Source organism: Oncorhynchus masou, chromosome 12 (genome assembly GCF_036934945.1).
Source record: "Oncorhynchus masou masou isolate Uvic2021 chromosome 12, UVic_Omas_1.1, whole genome shotgun sequence".
NCBI lineage: Eukaryota > Metazoa > Chordata > Actinopteri > Salmoniformes > Salmonidae > Oncorhynchus > Oncorhynchus masou.
The window spans coordinates 60,530,106-60,550,160 of NC_088223.1; the positions used below are offsets into that span (position 1 = coordinate 60,530,106).

At 42.5% G+C, this 20,055-nt stretch overlaps 2 protein-coding genes across 3 annotated transcripts in view; both read right to left on the bottom strand.

Annotated features, from left to right (window-relative positions):
* Positions 1-1,580: 1,580 nt before the first annotated feature.
* On the bottom strand, positions 1,581-13,139 carry apool (apolipoprotein O-like). Of its 2 annotated transcripts, XM_064981455.1 has the most exons (10): positions 13,096-13,139; positions 9,400-9,504; positions 9,048-9,167; positions 8,676-8,730; positions 8,490-8,588; positions 8,080-8,171; positions 6,302-6,406; positions 5,409-5,874; positions 5,157-5,372; positions 1,581-4,879 (listed from the first exon to the last, which is right to left on the bottom strand). In XM_064981455.1, exons 1-10 carry the CDS (start codon positions 13,105-13,107, stop codon positions 4,791-4,793), a joined length of 1,359 nt encoding a protein of 452 aa, XP_064837527.1. In that variant the 5' UTR covers positions 13,108-13,139; the 3' UTR covers positions 1,581-4,790. The 2 variants fall into 2 exon arrangements, with proteins under 2 accessions (XP_064837527.1, XP_064837526.1); XM_064981454.1 differs by having other exon boundaries at positions 5,157-5,874.
* A 1,313-nt stretch (positions 13,140-14,452) lies between these two features.
* Positions 14,453-20,055, bottom strand: part of LOC135550536 (connector enhancer of kinase suppressor of ras 2-like) — a 58,459-nt gene continuing 52,856 nt past the window's right edge. The window contains exons 19-24 of the mRNA XM_064981456.1: positions 19,750-19,821; positions 19,001-19,071; positions 18,695-18,795; positions 16,414-16,963; positions 15,998-16,209; positions 14,453-15,787 (exon numbers count right to left, since the gene is read on the bottom strand). Coding sequence (XP_064837528.1) covers positions 15,566-15,787; positions 15,998-16,209; positions 16,414-16,963; positions 18,695-18,795; positions 19,001-19,071; positions 19,750-19,821 — 1,228 coding nt within the window. The 3' untranslated portion in view covers positions 14,453-15,565. The remainder of the gene's footprint in view (positions 15,788-15,997; positions 16,210-16,413; positions 16,964-18,694; positions 18,796-19,000; positions 19,072-19,749; positions 19,822-20,055) is intronic.

A 20,055-nucleotide genomic window follows, 5' to 3' on the forward strand; every position in this document is an offset into this window, starting at 1 on the left:
GAAAAGAGATTTGCACTTGCACTACCGGAAGCCAATCAAAATCAATTTTACAGTGTATCCACATCAACAGCCTACAGTCAAAGACCCATGTGGATGTGAGTTTCTCCAATATGGGGTGAGGAGGAAAATGCCCCTGAGAATGTGCCTGTATCCGGGAGAAAAAAAAGGAACATGACTGTGGGACCAGAAAAGGCACAGGATGCAAATATGGGGGAGCAAGAGCCTGGGGAGCGATAAAACTGTGACATGATGTCAAAGGGGAGACAAATGCTTTTGCTCCATGTACTGTGAACCCAGTGGTGGCTCAGAAAGAGGAGGAATGTCCTGTTACTATGGAAATGACACTGACTCATCTGAAGCTATGTATAGATAGAATTAGGATAGAGGTAACTTCATCCGTTCTCACATGTTAATGTCCATTGGGAGCATCTGGCAATGACTAAGGCCTAATAGTCTTTAGATAGACCTGCTGTCCTCAAACTATTCTCAGTTGGCAGCAATTCACATGTTTTCATGTAATGTCAGAAAATAGACCATGTCTAGAAAATAGACCATTAAATACTTTATAATGTATCATTGTTTGTAACAGCTACCACTAGTCATCACAATCTTCCCATTGTATTTTTAAAAAATCTTGTAAAAGAGTTAAGGGGCACAAGTAAATTCCTGTAGAATCTTCACGTGTGAACTGTGAGCCTCACGGCTATCCAAGAGAAACAGATGTCTCCCCTGTGAGTATAGACCCAGTTGGATGGAAGTACTTGGGAATGTTTAAGCAATTTTGAGATTTCCATAAAAACACAAAAATCATAAATCATTGGGGTTTTCCTGGCTTTACAAAACGGTGATGCATTGCAGACCAGGGAACCAATCCCCTACAGAGATCAAAACACCAGTTTTCCTCAATATTCATAAGTACCCTCAAAGTAATTGATACATAAGCAGTTAAAGAGAACACTAACATAAGATTCTCTCTGGCCATTCTGGCATTGGAGTATATAGCATAGTAACGTGTTGAACATGTTGCAATAATCAAAACCAGGAAAGGGGATCTTATTTACCAGGGTCTAATATTCCAGTTCCTAGTGCCTCAGACTGGCCAGGGTCAGACCAGGGTCACATTCCATAAGCAACCTTCATGCTGTGTTTACGGATGGTGTATCTGGGAGGGTATCAGCTTCAGAGACCAATTAAATGGAAGCTCGCCTGGAATACGCCATGGAGCCAACAATAATTAAACACAGGATATGAAGGCACACTCACTGCAGTCTATCAAGTCCCAATGACCAGTCAAATTAGTATTCAGTAGTCCTACTACTGCGTAAATGTTTTGATATGAAAGAAAATCAAATGTCTTTCCTTTCCATACCCCTATTTTTCTTCATTTTAAACCACTTCCTCTAAACATGGACATGGTTCATAAAAATGCTGGTTTTGCCTGAATGGCAAACACTGTCGCCCTCTAGTGTTTCATACCAAATACTCCTCTTAAATCATCCACACGTCTTTACATGACTATCACAACACTTTTCCATTTGCACGGTTTCACTCGTCGGATTAAAAAGTGAGGAGAGTGGAGATCGAGAAAACTGCCTTTATTCCATATTGATTATTCTAATGAGCAAAATAAAACTTTATCATGGTGAAGATTGATATCCAACAGCTGAATTCAGGGAAGTGTTAAAACATGTTAAATTGTCAAATATGTTCTCCTATCTGTAAAATACCAAAAAAATATGAAATTACATTGATAGCTCTTTAAAAAAAATTTTTTTTTTTTTTTTTTACATTTTCAAACTGACATCAAGTACTAGGACATCATTCAAATGATTCCAACACACATACACTACATGACCAAAAGTATGCGGACACCTGCTTGTCGAACATCTCATTCCAAAATCATTCATATTGAGTTGGTCCCCTTTGCAGCCAAAACAGCCTACACTCTTCTGGGAAGGCTTTCCACTCAATGTTGGAAAATTGATGCAGGGACTTGCTTCCATTCAGCCACAAGATGTTGGGCAACTAGGCCTGGCTCACAGCCTGCATTCCAATTCATCCCAAAGGTGTTCGACGTGGTTGAAGTCAGGGCTCTGTGCAGGCCAGTCAAGTTCTTCCACACCGATCTCAACAAACTATTTCTGTATGGATCTCGCTTTGTGCACGGGGGAATTGTCATGCTGAAACAGGAAAGGGCCTTCCCCAAACTGTTGCCACAAATTTGGAGGCACAGAATTGTCTAGAATGTCATTGTATGTTGGAGCATTAAGATTTTTCACTGGAGCTAAGGGGCCTTGCCCGAACCATAAAAAACAGCCCGAGACCATTATTCCTCCTCTGCCAAACTTTACAGTTGGCACTATGCATCGGGGCAGGTAGCGTTCTCCTGGCATTCGCCAAATCCAAATGTGTCCGTGGGACTGCAAGATCACTCTTGAGAATGTCAAATCTCTGCCATGCTAGAGCTGCCCCGGTCAACTGTAAGTGCTGTTATTGTGAAGTGGAAATGTCTAGGAGCAACAACGTCTCAGCCGCCAAGTGGTGGTCCTGCTCCAGAGTTCAATGGAGGCAAGCTTTACACCACTCCAGCCGACGCTGGCATTGCGCATGTATACAGCTGCTCAGCCATGGAAACCCATTTCATTAAGCTCCCAACTAACAGTTCTTGTGCTGATGTTACTTCCAGAGGCAGTTTGGAACCCGGTCGGGAGTGTTGCAACCCAAGGAAAGGTGATTATTACGGGCTATGCGCTTCAGCACTCGGCGGTCCTGTTCTCTGAGCTTGTGTGGCCTACCACTTGGCGGCTGAGACGTTGTTGCTCCTAGACATTTCCACTTCACAATAACAGGTACTTACAGTTGACCGGGGCAGCTCTAGCATGGCATTGATTTGACGAACTGACTTGTTGGAAAGGTGGCATGCTATGAGGGTGCTATTTTGAAAGTCACTGAGCTCTTAAGTAAGGCCATTCTACTGCCAATGTTTGGCTATGGAGATTGCACGGCTGTGTGCTCAATTTTATACACCTGTCAACAACCGGTGTGGCTGAAATAGCCAAATCCACTTTTGGCCTTGTAGTGTATCAAACCAGTCAGTCCATAACATGTCCTCCAGGTGCCTCTAGTATGTGGGCATGTTGGGAAGTGTCCATCTTGCGCAAGAACTGCACACATCCATATACGTTGGGTTTTTAGAAATTAAAAAAGGTTCAACTCCAGTTCTACGGTGATATAAGGTCTTACAAATGCTATAAAAACAGGAATGCGTTTTAAAACAGCTCACTTGACAAAATGCCACATGGAAAATATTTGCATAGACTGACCTGACTAATAGGAGAAGGTAAATTCGCAAGACAGAAAAAGCGACAGCGTAGCAGTGAACTAAGTAAATGACAAGTCCCTAGTAAAAAAATAAAGAAGCCTATTAGGAATTCTTATTGTATAAATGGTCCAGTTTGGTTAGTAACGGAATTTGTTTGAGTAACTTCTTTCACAGTATAACAGTGTTAACGAGCTCCACAAATAAATCTATTCGGTGACCAGTTTATTAGGTACACCATCCAGTTCACAAAAATGGTCCGCTCTTACAGACAAGACTGCGTGGCCATGGCTCGCTATATAAAACAGGCAGTGAAGCGCTCAGTTACTGTTCGATTGAACGTTAGAATGGGCAAAACGAGTGACCGAAGCGACTTTGAGCATGGTATGATTCTAATATCTCAGAAACAGCCTATCTCCTGGGCTTTTCACAAATTACAGTGTCTAAGGTTTACCGAGAATGTTGCGACAAACAAAAAACATCACCCACATCAGTCCTGTGGGTGAAAACAGCTCGTTGATGAGAGGTTGAAGGAGAATGGCATGAATCGTGCAAGCTACCAGGCGGGCCACAAACAGGCAAATAACGACAACGTACAACAGTGGTGTGCAGAACTGCATCTCGGAACGCACAACTCGTCAGTCTTGGTCACAGATGGGCTATTACAGCAGACAACCACACCGGGTTCTACCCATCTCAGCTAATAAGAAGCGGCTCCAGTGAGCACGCGATCACCAACACTGGACAATTGAAGAGCGGAAAAACATTGCCTGGTCCTGCGAATCCCGGTTCCTGTCACGTCATGCTGATGGCAGAGTCAGGATTTGGCGCAAACAGCATGAGTCTATGGCCCCAACCTGCCTGGTGTCGGCGGTGGTGTAATGGAGTGGGGAATGTTTTCCTGGCACACGTTAGGTCCCTTGATACCAACTGAGCAACGTGTCCACACCCCGAACAATTCAGGCTGTTCTGGAGATAAAGGGTTGTCCGACCCAGTACTAGAGTGTACCTAATGAACTGACCACTGAGTAAGTATTGGTAAGTAAACCTTGTGTAGTGGCTCTGGAAGTAGGGTGTAAAGATGTCCGTTTGTGCCTGTGGATGCAGATGATGACCTGCACCCTGTTCCCTGTGGGTGTTTACATGTAAACTGCAGACCATGCAAGGAAACAGATGACTCCAGAGGTCAAAATTCCAACACACTATGGCTGCAACCTGATTCTCAATCCTCCTCCCTGACATGGATACAAATAGTTAAATCCATGACCGGTAGTATGCAACTGCACACTTGGGGAGAAGGGTGGATAATCGGGACACAGCCTGTATAGGACTAACTGTTCCCCATCACTGAGGTAAAGAGAGAAATAGGCACCTAAAAAAAGTGTTGCTTTATTATTTTTTAATTTCTGGAGATTACCCTTAACCTTCCCCTCCCTCCCACATATCCCCCACCTTCTCCTCCTGTCATTCTTCATCCACGGGTGCTGTACAGGTCCGCATCCTCAGGGCTGGCCTGGCCAAGGTCAATTAACTTAGGGTCTGGTGCAAATTTGGGTTTCCCTGGAAATACAAAAATATAATTTTATAGTGGACATCAATATCTGATAAAGAAGATTAAGCCAACTATTTAGATGAAGATATCTTCTAAGAGGCAGCTGGTAAGAGGAGCTGTAGGAGAACGAGCTCATTGTAATGGCTGTAATGGAATAAATGGAACGATATCATGCATAGAGAAACCATGTTGGACTCTGTTCCATTCAATCCATTACAATGAGCCCGTTCTCCTATTGCTCCTCCCACCAGCCTCTACTGCTTCACATTGATTTGCGTGACTCACCAGCAGTTTTTGTTACAATCCCAGATGGCTCCTCTGTTGTAGCTGGAGGAGTAGCATCGTCAACAGGAGCAGGTGCAGTCTTTTCAGCTACAGGAGGTGGGTCAACAACCCCCTCTATAGGTGCAGGGGCAGACTCTTCTGCTGCAGGGGGTGAAGGAGCAGCATCCTCCTCAACAGGTGCAGGGGGTGAAGGAGCAGCATCCTCCTCCTCAACAGGTGCATGGGGTGAAGGAGCAGCATCCTCCTCAACAGGTGCAGGGGGTGAAGGAGCAGCTTCCTCCTCAACAGGTGCAAGGGGTGGAAGCTCTGTCTCTTCAGCAGGAGGTGGGAGAGGAATAACTTCCGCTGCTGGGGGAGATACAGGGACAGCCTCAACAGGGGCAGGTGCAGGAATCTCTTCAGCAGGTTCCTCAACAGGAGGTGCAGGGGCAGGCACAAGGGCCGTCTGAACAGCCTCTTGCTCCACCACTGTGACTGCCCCAGGTTCAGCTGTAGCAGGCTCAGTGTCAATAGAACCCTCTGCAGGGGCCACCTCTGTGGTGGACTGAGGGGCAGGTTCAACCACAGATGGAGCACCCTCTACGGGGCCTGAGGCAGAACTAGGTTCAGTGGGGGAAACCTTGTCAACAGCAGGCGTGGCTGGTTCAGATGATTCAGCTTCAGGGAGGGGCTTTGCCTCTGATACGTCTGGCTCAGGGATGGTAGCTTGGGGGGCTTGCTGCTTGTAAACAGGAAAACGTTGGTCAAGTTCTGTTTAATCCATAAAAAAATGCTGTTCAAACTCAAGTTTTCAACTCCTGAGAGAGCTTTAAACAGTTTGTTAGATCTATAAATCATTGACCTACAGTGGGGAGAACAAATGCAAATGAAATGCAAATGAATTACTTAAAAATCATACAATGTGATTTTCTGGATTTATGTTTGAGATTCCGTCTCTCACAGTTGAAGTGACCCTATGATAAATATTACAGACCTCGACATGCTTTGTAAGTAGGAAAACCTGCCAAATCAGCAGTGTATCAAATACTTGTTCTCCCCACTGTAGCTAGAACGCTGGTACTCAAGTTTTCCACAGTGAAAACCATTTAAATATAAGAACAAGACTAGATGAAAAAAGCATCAGTAATGTCAATAGTCTGTTGTACCTCAAGACTGACAGTTGGGGGGGTCACTTCTTTGGGCTTTGATTTAAATATGGATGCCATAGATGTAGTGTACTGGCTTGCTGCATACATCTTCTGCCCCGTGATCTGCAGAAGAACAGAAACACATTGTTAGGCACCTATGGCATAACACAGGGAATCCACAAGTTTCAGCTTAAATTTTAGCTCATATGCACATGGATGTTACAAAAATGTACATACAGTTGAAGTCAGAAGTTTACATGCACCTTAACTGAGTTTAAATGTATTTGGCTTTCATAATTCCTGACACTTAATCCTAGTAAAAATTCCATGTCTTAGGTCAGTTAGGATGACCACTTTATCTTATTTTAAGAATGTGAAATGTCAGAATAAAAATAGAGAGAATGATTTATTTCAGCTTCCCAGTGGGTCAGAAGTTAACACACACTCAATTAGTATTTGGTAGCATTGTCTTTAAACTGTTTAACTTTGGTCAAATGTTTTGGGTAGCCTTCCACAAGCTTCCCACGATAAGTTGGGTGAATTTTGGCCCATTCCTACCTGACAGAGCTGGTGGAACTGAGTCAGGTTTGTAGGCCTCCTTGCGCACACATGCTTTTTCAGTTCTGCTCACAAAATTTCTGCGGGATTGAGGTCAGGGCTTTGTGATGGCCACTCCAATATCTTGATTTCGTTGTCCTTAAGCCATTTGGAAGACCCATTTGCGACCAAGCTTTAACTTCCTGACTGATGTCTTGAGATGTTGCTTCAATATATCCACATAATTTTCCTCCATCATGATGCCATCTATTTTGTGAAGTGCACCATTCCCTCCAGCAGCAAAGCACCCCCACAACATAATGCTGCCACCCCCGTGCTTCACTGTTTGGATGGTGTTCTTTGGCTTGCAAGCCTCCCCCTTTTTCCTCCAAACATAACGATGGTCATTATGGCCAAACAGTTCTATTTTTTTCATCAGACCAGAGGACATTTCTCCAAAAAGTACAATTTTCATCCCCATGATGTGCAGTTGCAAACCGTAGTCTGGGTTTTTGTATGGCGGTTTTGGAGCAGTGGCTTCTTCCTTGCTGAGCGGTGTTTATACTTGCGTACTATTGTTTGTACAGATGAACGTGGTACTTTCAGGCATTTGGAAATTGCTCCCAAGGATGAACCAGACTTGTGGAGGTCTGCAATTTTTCTTCTGAGGTCTTGGTTGATTTCTTTTGATTTTCCCATGATGTCAACCAAAAGAGGTGCTGAGTTTGAAGGTAGGCCTTGAAATACATCCATAGGTACACCTCCAATTGACTCAAATGAGGTCAATTAGCCTATCAGAAGCTTCTAAAGCCATGACATCATTTTCTGGAATTTACCAAGCTGTTTAAAAGGCACAGTCAACTTAGTGTATGTAAACTTCTGACCCACTGGAATTGTGATACAGTGAATTATAAGTTAAATAATCTGTCTGTGAACAATTGTTGGAAAAATTACTTGTGTCACGCACAAAGTAGATGGCCTAACCGACATGCCAAAACTATACTTTGTTTACAAGAAAGAGTGGTTGAAAAACTAGTTTTAATGACGCTAACCTAAGTGTATGTAAGCTTCCGACTTAAACTTTACATCTGCATTAAAAAAAAAAACGATATTGTGCAATAATAGAAAAGGGGTCTAAACAGTCTAAAGTATTGGATCTCATTATATTTATATAATAATGTGTAAAAAGATCTTAGTGACACTCAAAAGGAAGCTGGGGCAAAAGTGTCCCTGTACATTAATCTGTGGAATTACTATACCTTTACAACACCCACTGTCTGAGTGGGGTAGCACACGGAAGTGCCTACAGTGGCCATACCCAGTGGAACCCCCAGCCTCATCAGACGTGACCCTGCAGAGAAATAACCAGTCAGCTACTGTACATAGTGGAACATGATACCAAAGAGACATTTGGCAACCTGCTTTTTCAGACATTTTACTCCAATGTGTACATTTCAGATCTATAATAATGGTCAATAATCTGGGCCGTATTCAGTGATGTGAAACGTTCTGTACATTGCATAGATATAGAATGATCAGACACAATGCCCTATTATATCGGAGACAATCATCAGTTTTACACAACACATTTCTTTCTGAACTATCTGTAATGTCAAATCCTCCTGAGCAGTGGACTTCCCGCAATATCTTTAATGCAGCAACTCATTACCTTTCCTTGCCAGGATCAGACCCGCTAACCCAGAGACTGTGATTACACCGACCCTCGGCATAAAACCAGGAGAAGGATCTCTCAGGAACTCATATGTATCTAGGTAAAATAAAGATGGAAAAAAGGTTTTGCAGAGATAGCAGAACAGACCTACTCATGTGTCAACAGAACTCCCCCACTCCTCACCGTGTCCAGCAGTATAGACTGTTACAGCTCCGACCTTGACAGAGGTATAAGCATTCTGGAAAAACAATGGTCAGAAATTAGCACAAAATACAACTTGTTTGCAAAACAAACCAACTGAGATATTACATAAGTTATACCACAAAAGCAGCCATTTTGATAAAGTCCCTCACCTTCTATCGATCTCATGGCATCTAACACAAAATTAGAGTTCTCAGTAAGAGTCGATTTTTACAATAACTGAACTAAAGAGCCATTCCAAAATTTCCTGCAAGTCATTCTTAAAAACGTATATTGATGAATATTCAACATCAGCCAACACATCCAGTCAAGTCTAGTGAAAGAGACCATCAGAACCAGTTAGTGTTTCTATACCTTAACAGCAGTAACGTATGGTTGCAGCCCCACCCGGACCACACCCAGCCCGTTCTGCAGAGCTCCAGGCTGCTCATTCATGTAGTGCGTTGCTGGAGGGTCTGGAGCATAGATGGACAACTGAGGACAGTACAATAGATCAATAGGATCAACAAAGGTGGCAATAGTCACATACATCAGGTTTCAAGTTCATTGTCACGTGCACAAGCAGAGCGAAATGCCCTTCTTGCTTGCTCTTTCCCAACAATGTAGTTATGAATATCAGTAGTAATATAAACTATGTATAAAAAAGTAAAGTACAATAAAAACCACAAGAGAAATAGAAATAAGTAACTGTTCTTGAGTAAATTACCTCTCTAGGGGAGAGCAGCACAGTCTCTGTTTTGTACTGACTCATGGCATAAACTCGAAATGAGGCCAATCCCATTGCTGCTGGTATCACCGCCAGCTTCACTACCTGCAGAGAGACACACAAACACAGACCTTTGTCAGGATAGGCCTAAAGTGGTTTTCCAGTCTGAAATTCACATCAACAGTTATTGATGAAGCACAGTTGAATCCAGTAAAATACACCCGTTTTGTGCCAGCCAGTCCTACTTTGGACCTTATTGGAAAATATTTTACTGTAAATTATGTTGAAAAGAATAGGCCTAAAGATAATTATAATAATGAAAATGATGATACTGCATCATCATTAGTGATTAATATATCGATATTTGAATCCAATTATCGATATGTATTTTTTTTGCTACTGTAGGTAGCACTTTTATTTCCCTGACTGATCAAAACTTGTTTTCTTTCAGCAGGCATATAGTTAGCCCATTCATAGATGCTAACTACCGTATCATGCAGACCAGACCACTTGCATGCATGCATGCATGCATGCATGCATGCATGTTGATTTTGTCCACCAACACCAGACGCGATCAGGACACGCAGGTTGAAACATCAAAACAAACTCTGAACCAACTATATTAATTTGGGGACAGGTCGAAAAGCTTTAAACATTTATGGCAATTTAGCTAGCTTGCTGTTGCTAGTTAATTTGTCCTGAGATAAACATTGGGTTGTTATTTTACCTGAAATGCACAAGGTCCTCTACAACAATTAATTCACAGATTTAAAAAAAAAAAAAAAAAGGAGGGTAAAAGTTTGTTTCTAGTAATCTCTCCTCCCTCAGGCTTCGTCTTCTTCGGACTTTATATGGCGGTTGGCAACCAATTTTAAGGTGCATTACTACCACCAACTGGACCACCAACTGGACTGGAGTGTGGACCTCAGTTCATCTTTCAATCACCCACGTGGGTATATTCTCCTAAAATCCTCCTATAACCAAGTTCTATTTTAGCGTCTGACTACACAGATGCTAGCGAGCAGTGTGGGTGCAACGATTGAATAACGTGTACATTTATTTTGCAATGCTCGCGCACACAACATGGGCGGTGTGGTCAGCATGTTAGCACCTATTGACAACGACATCTTCCGGGGGACTTTTATGAAGAGCCCTGAAAGTTACCAAAGCATCGCCTGTAGTATGGTTTTGTAGAAATAAGGAACGTATCCTTCATTTCAATGAGAAATGATTTCCCCAAAACAATAGGTTCACTTACTACACACCTGTATAGGGTTAGTGTTCCCTATGGCCATATATCCATGTTACAGCGCTTGTACAGAAGACAGGGACTACCACCTATGTTAATTAGCTAGGCTATCTACATCCGGCGCCGACAGAGATGGCCGCCTCGCTTCGCGTAACTAGGAAACTATACAGTATTTTGTTTATTTCTTACATTGTTACCCCAGGAAATCTTAGGTTTTATTAAATACAGTCGGGAGGAACTATTGGATATAAGAGCATCGTCAACTCCCCAACATTACGACCAGGAGTACGACTTTCCCGAAACGGATCCTCTGTTTGGTCCACCACCCAGGACAATGGATCGGATTCCAGCCAGCGACCCAAAACAACGGCACCGCAGAAAGGGCAGACGGAGCGGTCTTCTGGTCAGGCTCCGTAGACAGGCACATCGCGCACCGCTCCCGAGCATACTACTCGCCAATGTCCAGTCTCTTGACAACAAGGTAGACGAAATCCGAGCAAGGGTTGCCTTCCAGAGAGACATCAGAGACTAAGTTTCTTTGTTTCACGGATACATGGCTCACTCGAGACACGCGATCGGAGTCGGTACAGCCACCTGGTTTCTTCACACACCGCGCCAACAGAAACTAGCATCTCTCTGGTAAGAAGAAGGGCAGGGGTGTATGCCTTGTGATTAACGAAACGTGTCGTGATCATAACAACATTCAGGAACTCAAGTCCTTTAATTCACCTGACTTAGAATTCCTCACAATCAAATGCCGACCGCATTATCTACTAGAGGTCGCCCAATTAATAGGGTCGATTTCAAGTTTTCATAACAATTGGAAATTGGTATTTTTTTTACACCTTTATTTAATCTTTATTTAACTAGGCAAGTCAGTTAAGAACAAATTCTTATTTTCAATGACGGCCTAGGAACAGTGGGTTAACTGCCTGTTCAGGGGCAGAACGACAGATTTGTCCTTGTCAGCTCGGGGGTTTGAACTTGCAACCTTATGGTTCCTAGCCCAACGCTTTCACCACTAGGCTACCCTGCTGCCCCGGTTACCCAGACTATTTGTATTGTGTGCCTCCTCCCAACCCCTATTTTACGCTGCTGCTACTCTCTGTTCATCATATATGCATAGCCACTTTAACCATACCTACATGTAAATACTACCTCAATACGCCTGACTAACCGGTGTCTGTATATAGCCTTGCTACTGTTAATTTCAAATGTCTTTTTACTGTTGTTTTATTTCTTTACTTACCCACACACACACACACACACACTATTGGTTAGAGCCTGTAAGTAAGCATTTCACTGTTGTATTCGGCACACGTGACAAAAACTTTGATTTGTTCATCGACTACAGCTCAGCATTTAATACCATAGTACCCTCCAAACTCATCAATAAGCTCGAGACCCTGGGCCTCGACCCTGCCCTGTGCAACTGGGTCCTGGACTTCCTGACAGGCCTCCCCCAGGTGGTGAGGGTAGGTAACAACATCTCCACCTCGCTGATCCTCAACACTGGGGCCCCACAAGGGTGCGTTCTCAGCCCTCTCCTGTACTCCCTGTTCACCCATGACTGCGTGGCCATGCATGTAAGTATCTTTTTTATTTGAAAGATTAATTCTCACTGATATAAGGGCTATATGTTTCAAACCAGTGACATGATGATTATTGAAGTTTCTAACAATTAAAACACAGCAACATGATTGTCGTTCACATGGAGCCAGACGCGGGAAAAGCTAACCATTGAAAACCCTACAGAGTAGTTATATAGTGAGCAATATGTTTGGAACATCAAATCACATTTAAAATATCAGTATGGAATCGGCACCCAAGTATCATGATAATAATATAAGTTTCTGGCAAGTCCCAGCCCTAATTGTCATGAATAGTATTACAGTTACCAGAACAGTATTTTCTTATTTAATCATGATTGCATGTTTTTTTTAAACCAATAATGCAATATTAATTTGATCCTCATCAGAGAGATAAGACATTGAGCTTGTTGAGCAGGATCTTCTAGAGCGAAATAATGAACGTTAAATAGATACAATTAAGCTAGCTAACAAGTTTAGGAGAGATTTCGAAGGTCACCTTAATCTTCTTTAATCATATTTAAAGAGTAGGCTACCTACAACCTTAATCCTGAAATACAGAGAAACACTGGGCTAAATTACTATACAATTTTAGATCTACTTTAAACTCCACATTCATAGATAGCTATAACATGGACATAGTTCTACCACAATAATTTGCGTTTGTACAACATGTTCTAAAAGGGGCGTGTAGCAAACTGCATGTTATACTGACGCCATTCTGGTCAATTTATACACATAGCTAAATACACAAATGTAAATGGGTAAATTATTCGACCTTTTTAAAAGACCTTAGAGTCCCAGCTCAATCTCGAGGTAAACATGTTTTAGGATAGGTTTGCATGGTAGAAAACTTACCGTGGCAGCCATGATGGTAACTCCACCTCAGAGTCTTACCGGTGCCGATAAGGAACCAACTTTATCATAGGAAAACGCGTTAAATCCTGTGAGACTGTTTCTGCCGCTAAATTGATTTTACTGGTCAGTGTATATGACCTCGAAAGTAACAATGCTATACAGAAAGCAACGTTAATAATCAGTTCTCCTCTTTATTTAAAGAGTAGTGTTTTCATTCCTTGTCCTATCATCGAAAAATCCTGCACATGTGGGTCCCTGAAGGGTTGAATAACTGCTTCAGTTCAGGGTAGCCTCATTTTGTAACGTTTTATTATCGAAATAAATACACAGAAATGCATTAATTTGTGCGGTAATTCAGTTTATTGGTTTTACAACTGAGATTTTTACAACCTTGTACTATATATATTTCTGAGAAACAAAAGCTACTTTTGATTCATAGGAAGAATAAATGTATTTCTCTTTCTCAAGAACAATGTTTTTATAAGTTAATGTACAGATAAACAGATAATAATATACTTCCAAAAAAGAGCAATATGTTCCTTTTTTAATGTCGCAGTGCAACTTACATCTTAGCTACACACCTGCGCAGTTGTACTATGAGGTGCACACCTCCAAAATAACACAGTGGAACCCTGGACAGATTGGACAGATTTCATGTAATGTTTTAAAACATTGTGAGAACAATTACATTCTGGTTAAATGAAATACATTCTACAATACATGTACTGCTCTTCATAAAATTTGAGAATTTAGAGCAACAACTGCGGACATTTTAGAAGTGTTAGTAGTATGTCTATTATGACATGTAGCCGGGCCAGTGTAGTTATACTGTATAACAAATGTACTGACACGTAAAAAGCATTTTAAGTACCAGGACACAACACTGGATGATAATTGCAGGTGAATTGAAGCAATGTCAATATCCTGCCAGGAATAGGGTACAAGTATTAAGCGGCGCAAAGAAAAACATTATCATTGAAATTTGTTAGAAGTAAAATAGAAACAAGTAAAAGAAAGTCAAGTAAATAGGCCTAGAAAAGAAACAACCAAGTGTGTCAAATATTAAAAATGTGTTATGAGTTGTTGATCATGTATTTTGCGCAGATAGAATGCAGTCACATTGAAGTACTACAGTACTACTTCTCAACCTGTAGAAATAAACAACTTAAGCAGATACATATACGTTGACAATTTCCGGGATCCTTTTTAAAATAAACCAGTACATTCACATATAAAAATCAACAGAGACACAGAAAGGGAATAGAATACATGAGCAGAACTGAATGAATCCTGAAGATTAGGAGGTCATTTCTGTAACAGCTGGAGTGAAGCAAAAACAGTCATTCAGGAGACTCAATGCTTTTTGTATTTTATATAATTTTTCTAAGAAAAATATAAGTAAAAAGATTCTGTGGTCACAGAATCTAAAGATTGCATTCACAAGTATATAGTTCACAGTTTTAAATAGAGGGTGCTGCTATGCAAACAATATAATATTTTTCTTTAACACATTTCTCAACCCCAATGGCCACATGTACATGTTAACTACCATGCAGATGTTTGATTTTAAAAAATCAATTTCACCAACAAATTCTATAATGATGGCCAAAATCATAATAGCTACAAAGATATATCAATAAATGTAAAAGTTTCATTCCGGTGAGCTGTGTTTGGCTAAACTACTTTGTTTAAATTTCAAACAAAATCTACATAATTATACATACATGTTAAACATGCAACATCCGTACATACAACAGAAATGCATTATAAAACCCTACTGAGCCTCATACACTAAAAGGCCAAATACCTCCATCTCTCTCTCTCTCTCTCTCTCTCTCTCTCCCTCACACACCCATCTTCTCTCCACACTTATACATACATACAGTACATATTTTTAAACAGATTGGGTCTTTCTTTCCGTGGGTTTCAGGGTCACACAGTACCATGGTGCCCCAGTAGGGGGTGCATTGTTGTAATCAGAATGATGCCTATTAGCCAGTCTCGACATAGCTCTCTCTTAAAGCAGCATTAAAGGTGAAATAAAAAGGAAATAAAAACTAAACTCCCTTCCTCTTAAGCAAGCAATGAAATAAGAAAAAATACAATAGAAGAAAAAAAATGCTTTTGCATCAGCCAAAAACAGTTACAACTTTTTGTTGTTAAGTTCTCTTTCAATCTATCATTTGTTGCATTTTCTGTTTTAAAGATAATGAATGATAGTTTCTCTTCAGGCATGCAGAATGGCACCCCGTGGGGGCCTTATTTTATCCAATATACAGTATATACACCAGCAGTTACTCTTATGTTTGACCTCAGTGCAGTATGTACACATATTACAGTGATTGGTTTGTCAGTTAGTTTGAAGGGAATGATGATGGTAGACCCTGGCTGCATAAACGATTGCGGGGGAAGAGATAATGGCATGATTCCACAGTGTCTCCTTGTTACTCTGTCTCTGAGTACTCGTGTCTCAAACGTGAGTTTCGATGAAGGAGTGGGTGTGCATCATCAGTGGTGGGGACAGGGGTGAGAGGTCGGATCCCTCGGGGTGGGGCTCTGTCGGGACGGAGCTGAACTCACAGATGTCCACAAACAGCTCATGGTGCTGCTGCTTCCACTGTTGGAACTTCTGGGAGTTTAGACCGGAGTCGTCCAGCACTTGGCTGATAATGGCCAGATCACCCTCTTTGGCCTGTGGGAGAACATCAGTTAGTGTTTGGCTTACATACTACCCCAATGACCCCACTCATATGCCACCTCACTCTCATCACCATAGACAGCCACCTACTGGACCTGTACCACCCTCTGTACCTCCATAAGACTCCACCCTGCCCTATGACCCATACCTGCCCTATGACTGGGCCAAAGCCTGCCCTGTGGCTGTGTCCCGCCCTCTCCGTACCTTGAGTGTGCTGCGCAGGGCACGAATGCGGTGCAGCTTGTCGTTGATGACAGGGTCGTTGCAGCGCTTGACAAAGGAGCGTCTGAAATCCTGTTTAGTGGAGGGCCTCTGCTCCCCCAGGGCAGACAGGCTGGCCCGCTCTATGGAGCGATACAGCTCCTGGAAGCCATCCACTCCCTCATGATCATGACCTCGCTCTTTAGACTGAGAATCTGAGGGGGGAAAGTAGGACAGGATTTCAAAGCTCTGTGCTAAACCTAATTCAACCATTTTAACTTGGATAAAAGCTTTACAATGTACCTTGTCATCAAATAAATATATAATCAAGGCATAACAAGGTATATGTGCAACTTGAAGTCTGAGGAGTCCTAAAGAGAAGCCTGGCGAGAGCAGGAAGTGCTAGAGTGCATCCTTACCTTGGTGTTTCTTGGAGTTGTGCTTTCTGAATGGCACCTCGTCATCCTCACTCCTCTCCTCTGAGGGTCCTGCTGAGTGCAGGCTTCCCTTGGTGCCCTGCACGTCCCTGTTCCGGGGCAGGCTCTGGCTGCGCTGCTTGTGGGCACAGTGAAGGCGCTGCTCGCGCTCCTCTATGTCCACCAATGGGAAGGGCCCATCTCTGTCGGGTTGTCGACGCCTCTGTGTGGGCAGTGTGGCCTGGCGTCGGCGCTCAGGGGACATAAGCAGCTGACCCATTCCCATGTGGCCGCTGCCGTAGCCCCCGTCACCCCTGTCACCCTCCCCCGGCACGGTCTGCAGAAAGTGGAGGCCCGAGCTGGTGAGAGGAGTCTCAATCAGGTCCTGCCAGGAGCGGCGTTGGGTGTCACGGAGGGTGGGGCGGAGGGTGGGGCGGCAGCCGGAGGACTGGGTGCTCCCAGGGACATCCGGACGGGAGTCCTCAGCTGAGGAGTGGGAGTACGTGGACTCACTGGAGAAGTGGCGCTCAGGGAACGGACTGGAGGAGTTCACCTGGAAGGGGGCCAGTGTACAGAGGTATTTAATGATATTGATAGAACCACTATGTACAGTGCCTTGCGAAATTATTCGGCCCCCTTGAACTTTGCGACCTTTTGCCACATTTCAGGCTTCAAACATAAATATATAAAACTGTATTTTCTTGTGAAGAATCAACAACAAGTGGGACACAATCATGAAGTGGAACGAAATTTTTTGGATATTTCAAACTTTTTTAACAAATCAAAAACTGAAAAATTGGGCGTGCAAAATTATTCAGCCCCCTTAAGTTAATACTTTGTAGCGCCACCTTTTGCTGCGATTACAGCTGTAAGTCGCTTGGGGTATGTCTCTATCAGTTTTGCACATCGAGAGACTGACATTTTTTCCCATTCCTCCTTGCAAAACAGCTCGAGCTCAGTGAGGTTGGATGGAGAGCATTTGTGAACAGCAGTTTTCAGTTCTTTCCACAGACTCTCGATTGGATTCAGGTCTGGACTTTGACTTGGCCATTCTAACACCTGGATATGTTTATTTTTGAACCATTCCATTGTAGATTTTGCTTTATGTTTTGGATCATTGTCTTGTTGGAAGACAAATCTCCGTCCAAGTCTCAGGTCTTTTGCAGACTCCATCAGGTTTTCTTCCAGAATGGTCCTGTATTTGGCTCCATCCATCTTCCCATCCATTTTAACCATCTTCCCTGTCCCTACTGAAGAAAAGCAGGCCCAAACCATGATGCTGCCACCACCATGTTTGACAGTGGGGATGGTGTGGTCAGGGTGATGAGCTGTGTTGCTTTTACGCCAAACATAACATTTTGCATTGTTGCCAAAAAGTTCAATTTTGGTTTCATCTGACCAGAGCACCTTCTTCCACATGTTTGGTGTGTCTCCCAGGTGGCTTGTGGCAAACTTTAAACAACATTTTTATGGATATCTTTAAGAAATGGTTTTCTTCTTGCCACTCTTCCATAAAGGCCAGATTTGTGCAATATACGACTGATTGTTGTCCTATGGACAGAGTCTCCCACCTCAGCTGTAGATCTCTGCAGTTCATCCAGAGTGATCATGGGCCTCTTGGCTGCATCTCTGATCAGTCTTCTCCTTGTATGAGCTGAAAGTTTAGAGGGACGGCCAGGTCTTGGTAGATTTGCAGTGGTCTGATACTCCTTCCATTTCAATATTATCGCTTGCACAGTGCTCCTTGGGATGTTTAAAGCTTGGGAAATCTTTTTGTATCCAAATCCGGCTTTAAACTTCTTCACAACAGTATCTCGGACAGTGCAGGTGCATTTATACGGAGACTTGATTACACACAGGTGTATTGTATTTATCATCATTAGTCATTTAGGTCAACATTGGATCATTCAGAGATCCTCACTGAACTTCTGGAGAGAGTTTGCTGCACTGAAAGTAAAGGGGCTGAATAATTTTGCACGCCCAATTTTTCAGTTTTTGATTTGTTAAAAAAGTTTGAAATATCCAATAAATGTCATTCCACTTCATGATTGCGTCCCACTTGTTGTTGATTCTTCACAAAAAAATACAGTTTTATATCTTTATGTTTGAAGCCTGAAATGTTGCAAAAGGTCACAAAGTTCAAGGGGGCCGAATACTTTCGCAAGGCACTGTATGTGTGCGTGTGCGTGTGTGTTTGTGCGTGTATGCGTGTGTACGTGCGTGCACAGTGAACGTGTACATGTGAGTGTGTGTTCCAGAGTGTGAACCAGTGGCCTGCACTCACAGATGGGGTGCGGTGGTAGGTGTCACAGCGAGATGACATGCCCTCTTGTTTCAGAGTCATAGAACCATCCATCTCATCCTGGTCACTCTCACTCCAATAATCTGAAACATCAAAGTTAAACATCAATAAACTAAACCGCTTGGGTGACCTCATCCATACCAAAACTGTATGTCTTGCACTACAGTACAATAGGCATTGATCTAATACAATTACCTAACATCTCACTTCAATGTCCTTAAATCAATTGAGTTACACATCACAACAATGTTGTTTGATGTCACTAAGTATGTAGTCAGATTGTCCTACCTTCATCGGGCCGTGGAACCTTATCGTCAGGTGTGTAGCCAATCGCCGCCAGCCCTAGCCGGTTCATCCATCTACATGGGTAACAGGACAGGGTGCAGACACACAACATGAGATGGTTAACTGACTAACTGATACCATACTGGGTGTGGTAGGAGGTTTGATGTGTTATGTAGTCTATATTTCTTAAGAATATTAATTATTAACAGTTTGCATTGAAGACAAGAAAGTATATCAATGTTATGATATGCAGTCTTTCTGAATCCTCTCAAATCCTTTATTTAGCTAATGCTACTCAATCAATAAAGGGCATTTGTGATCAACACTGCCACATAATTACACAGAAAAGAGCCAGAGATAATACCAAGTCAATCAGTCACAACCCAAGGGAAGATGAAACTGCTTCTGATAAACAAAGCAGTAGCTGCTGACCCAGAGGGGTCTTTGAAACAAGAGACTTACTGCTCTTTATCATCTTACACTATCTCGGGAGAAAAATAAACAAAAAAATAAAGTCTCAGTAGAACAACACTACCAACCTAAAGTATATTTTCTTATTCCTCATGTTTGAGAACGAAAGAAGAACTATGTCACAGCTCCAGCTATGAATTCTCTGAAACTGAGAATATTTTTAGATAATATGTAAGCTAAAGTACATGCTGTTACAATCAAGAGAGCATTTTATGAAATAAGCACACTAACTAACCCTACCATCAAAGTACAGGTAGTAATGCTAGAAAAAATAGTGTTACCTGTTCATCTCCTCCAAACAGTCTGTGGCGAAAAAGAAACTCTTGATTTTGGGATGGCAGGCTTTGAAGGCACTGCAGCAGGAGCAAAAACAACATCTAATTAGTCTGCACAGTCTTGTAGATCATCTGATTCTCAAACATCTCCATTTTGCATTACTTCATTCTGTTAGCCTGAGATCCAGACCATGTGGTACAATGGCCAGGTAGATGTACTGTATACTGTTCCTGTAGCCCTTTCCTGCAGTCAAATGACCTAGGGGCTCCCGGCACTGCATCTCGGTGCAAGAGGCATCACTGCAGTCCCTG

Coding starts and splice junctions, on each gene's coding strand:
- apool (XM_064981454.1), bottom strand. Junction 8,589..8,675: donor AGTCTATACTGCTGGACACG/GTGAGGAGTGGG, acceptor TATTTTACCTAG/ATACATATGAGTTCCTGAGA. Junction 6,407..8,079: donor AGACAGTGGGTGTTGTAAAG/GTATAGTAATTC, acceptor GTTCTTCTGCAG/ATCACGGGGCAGAAGATGTA.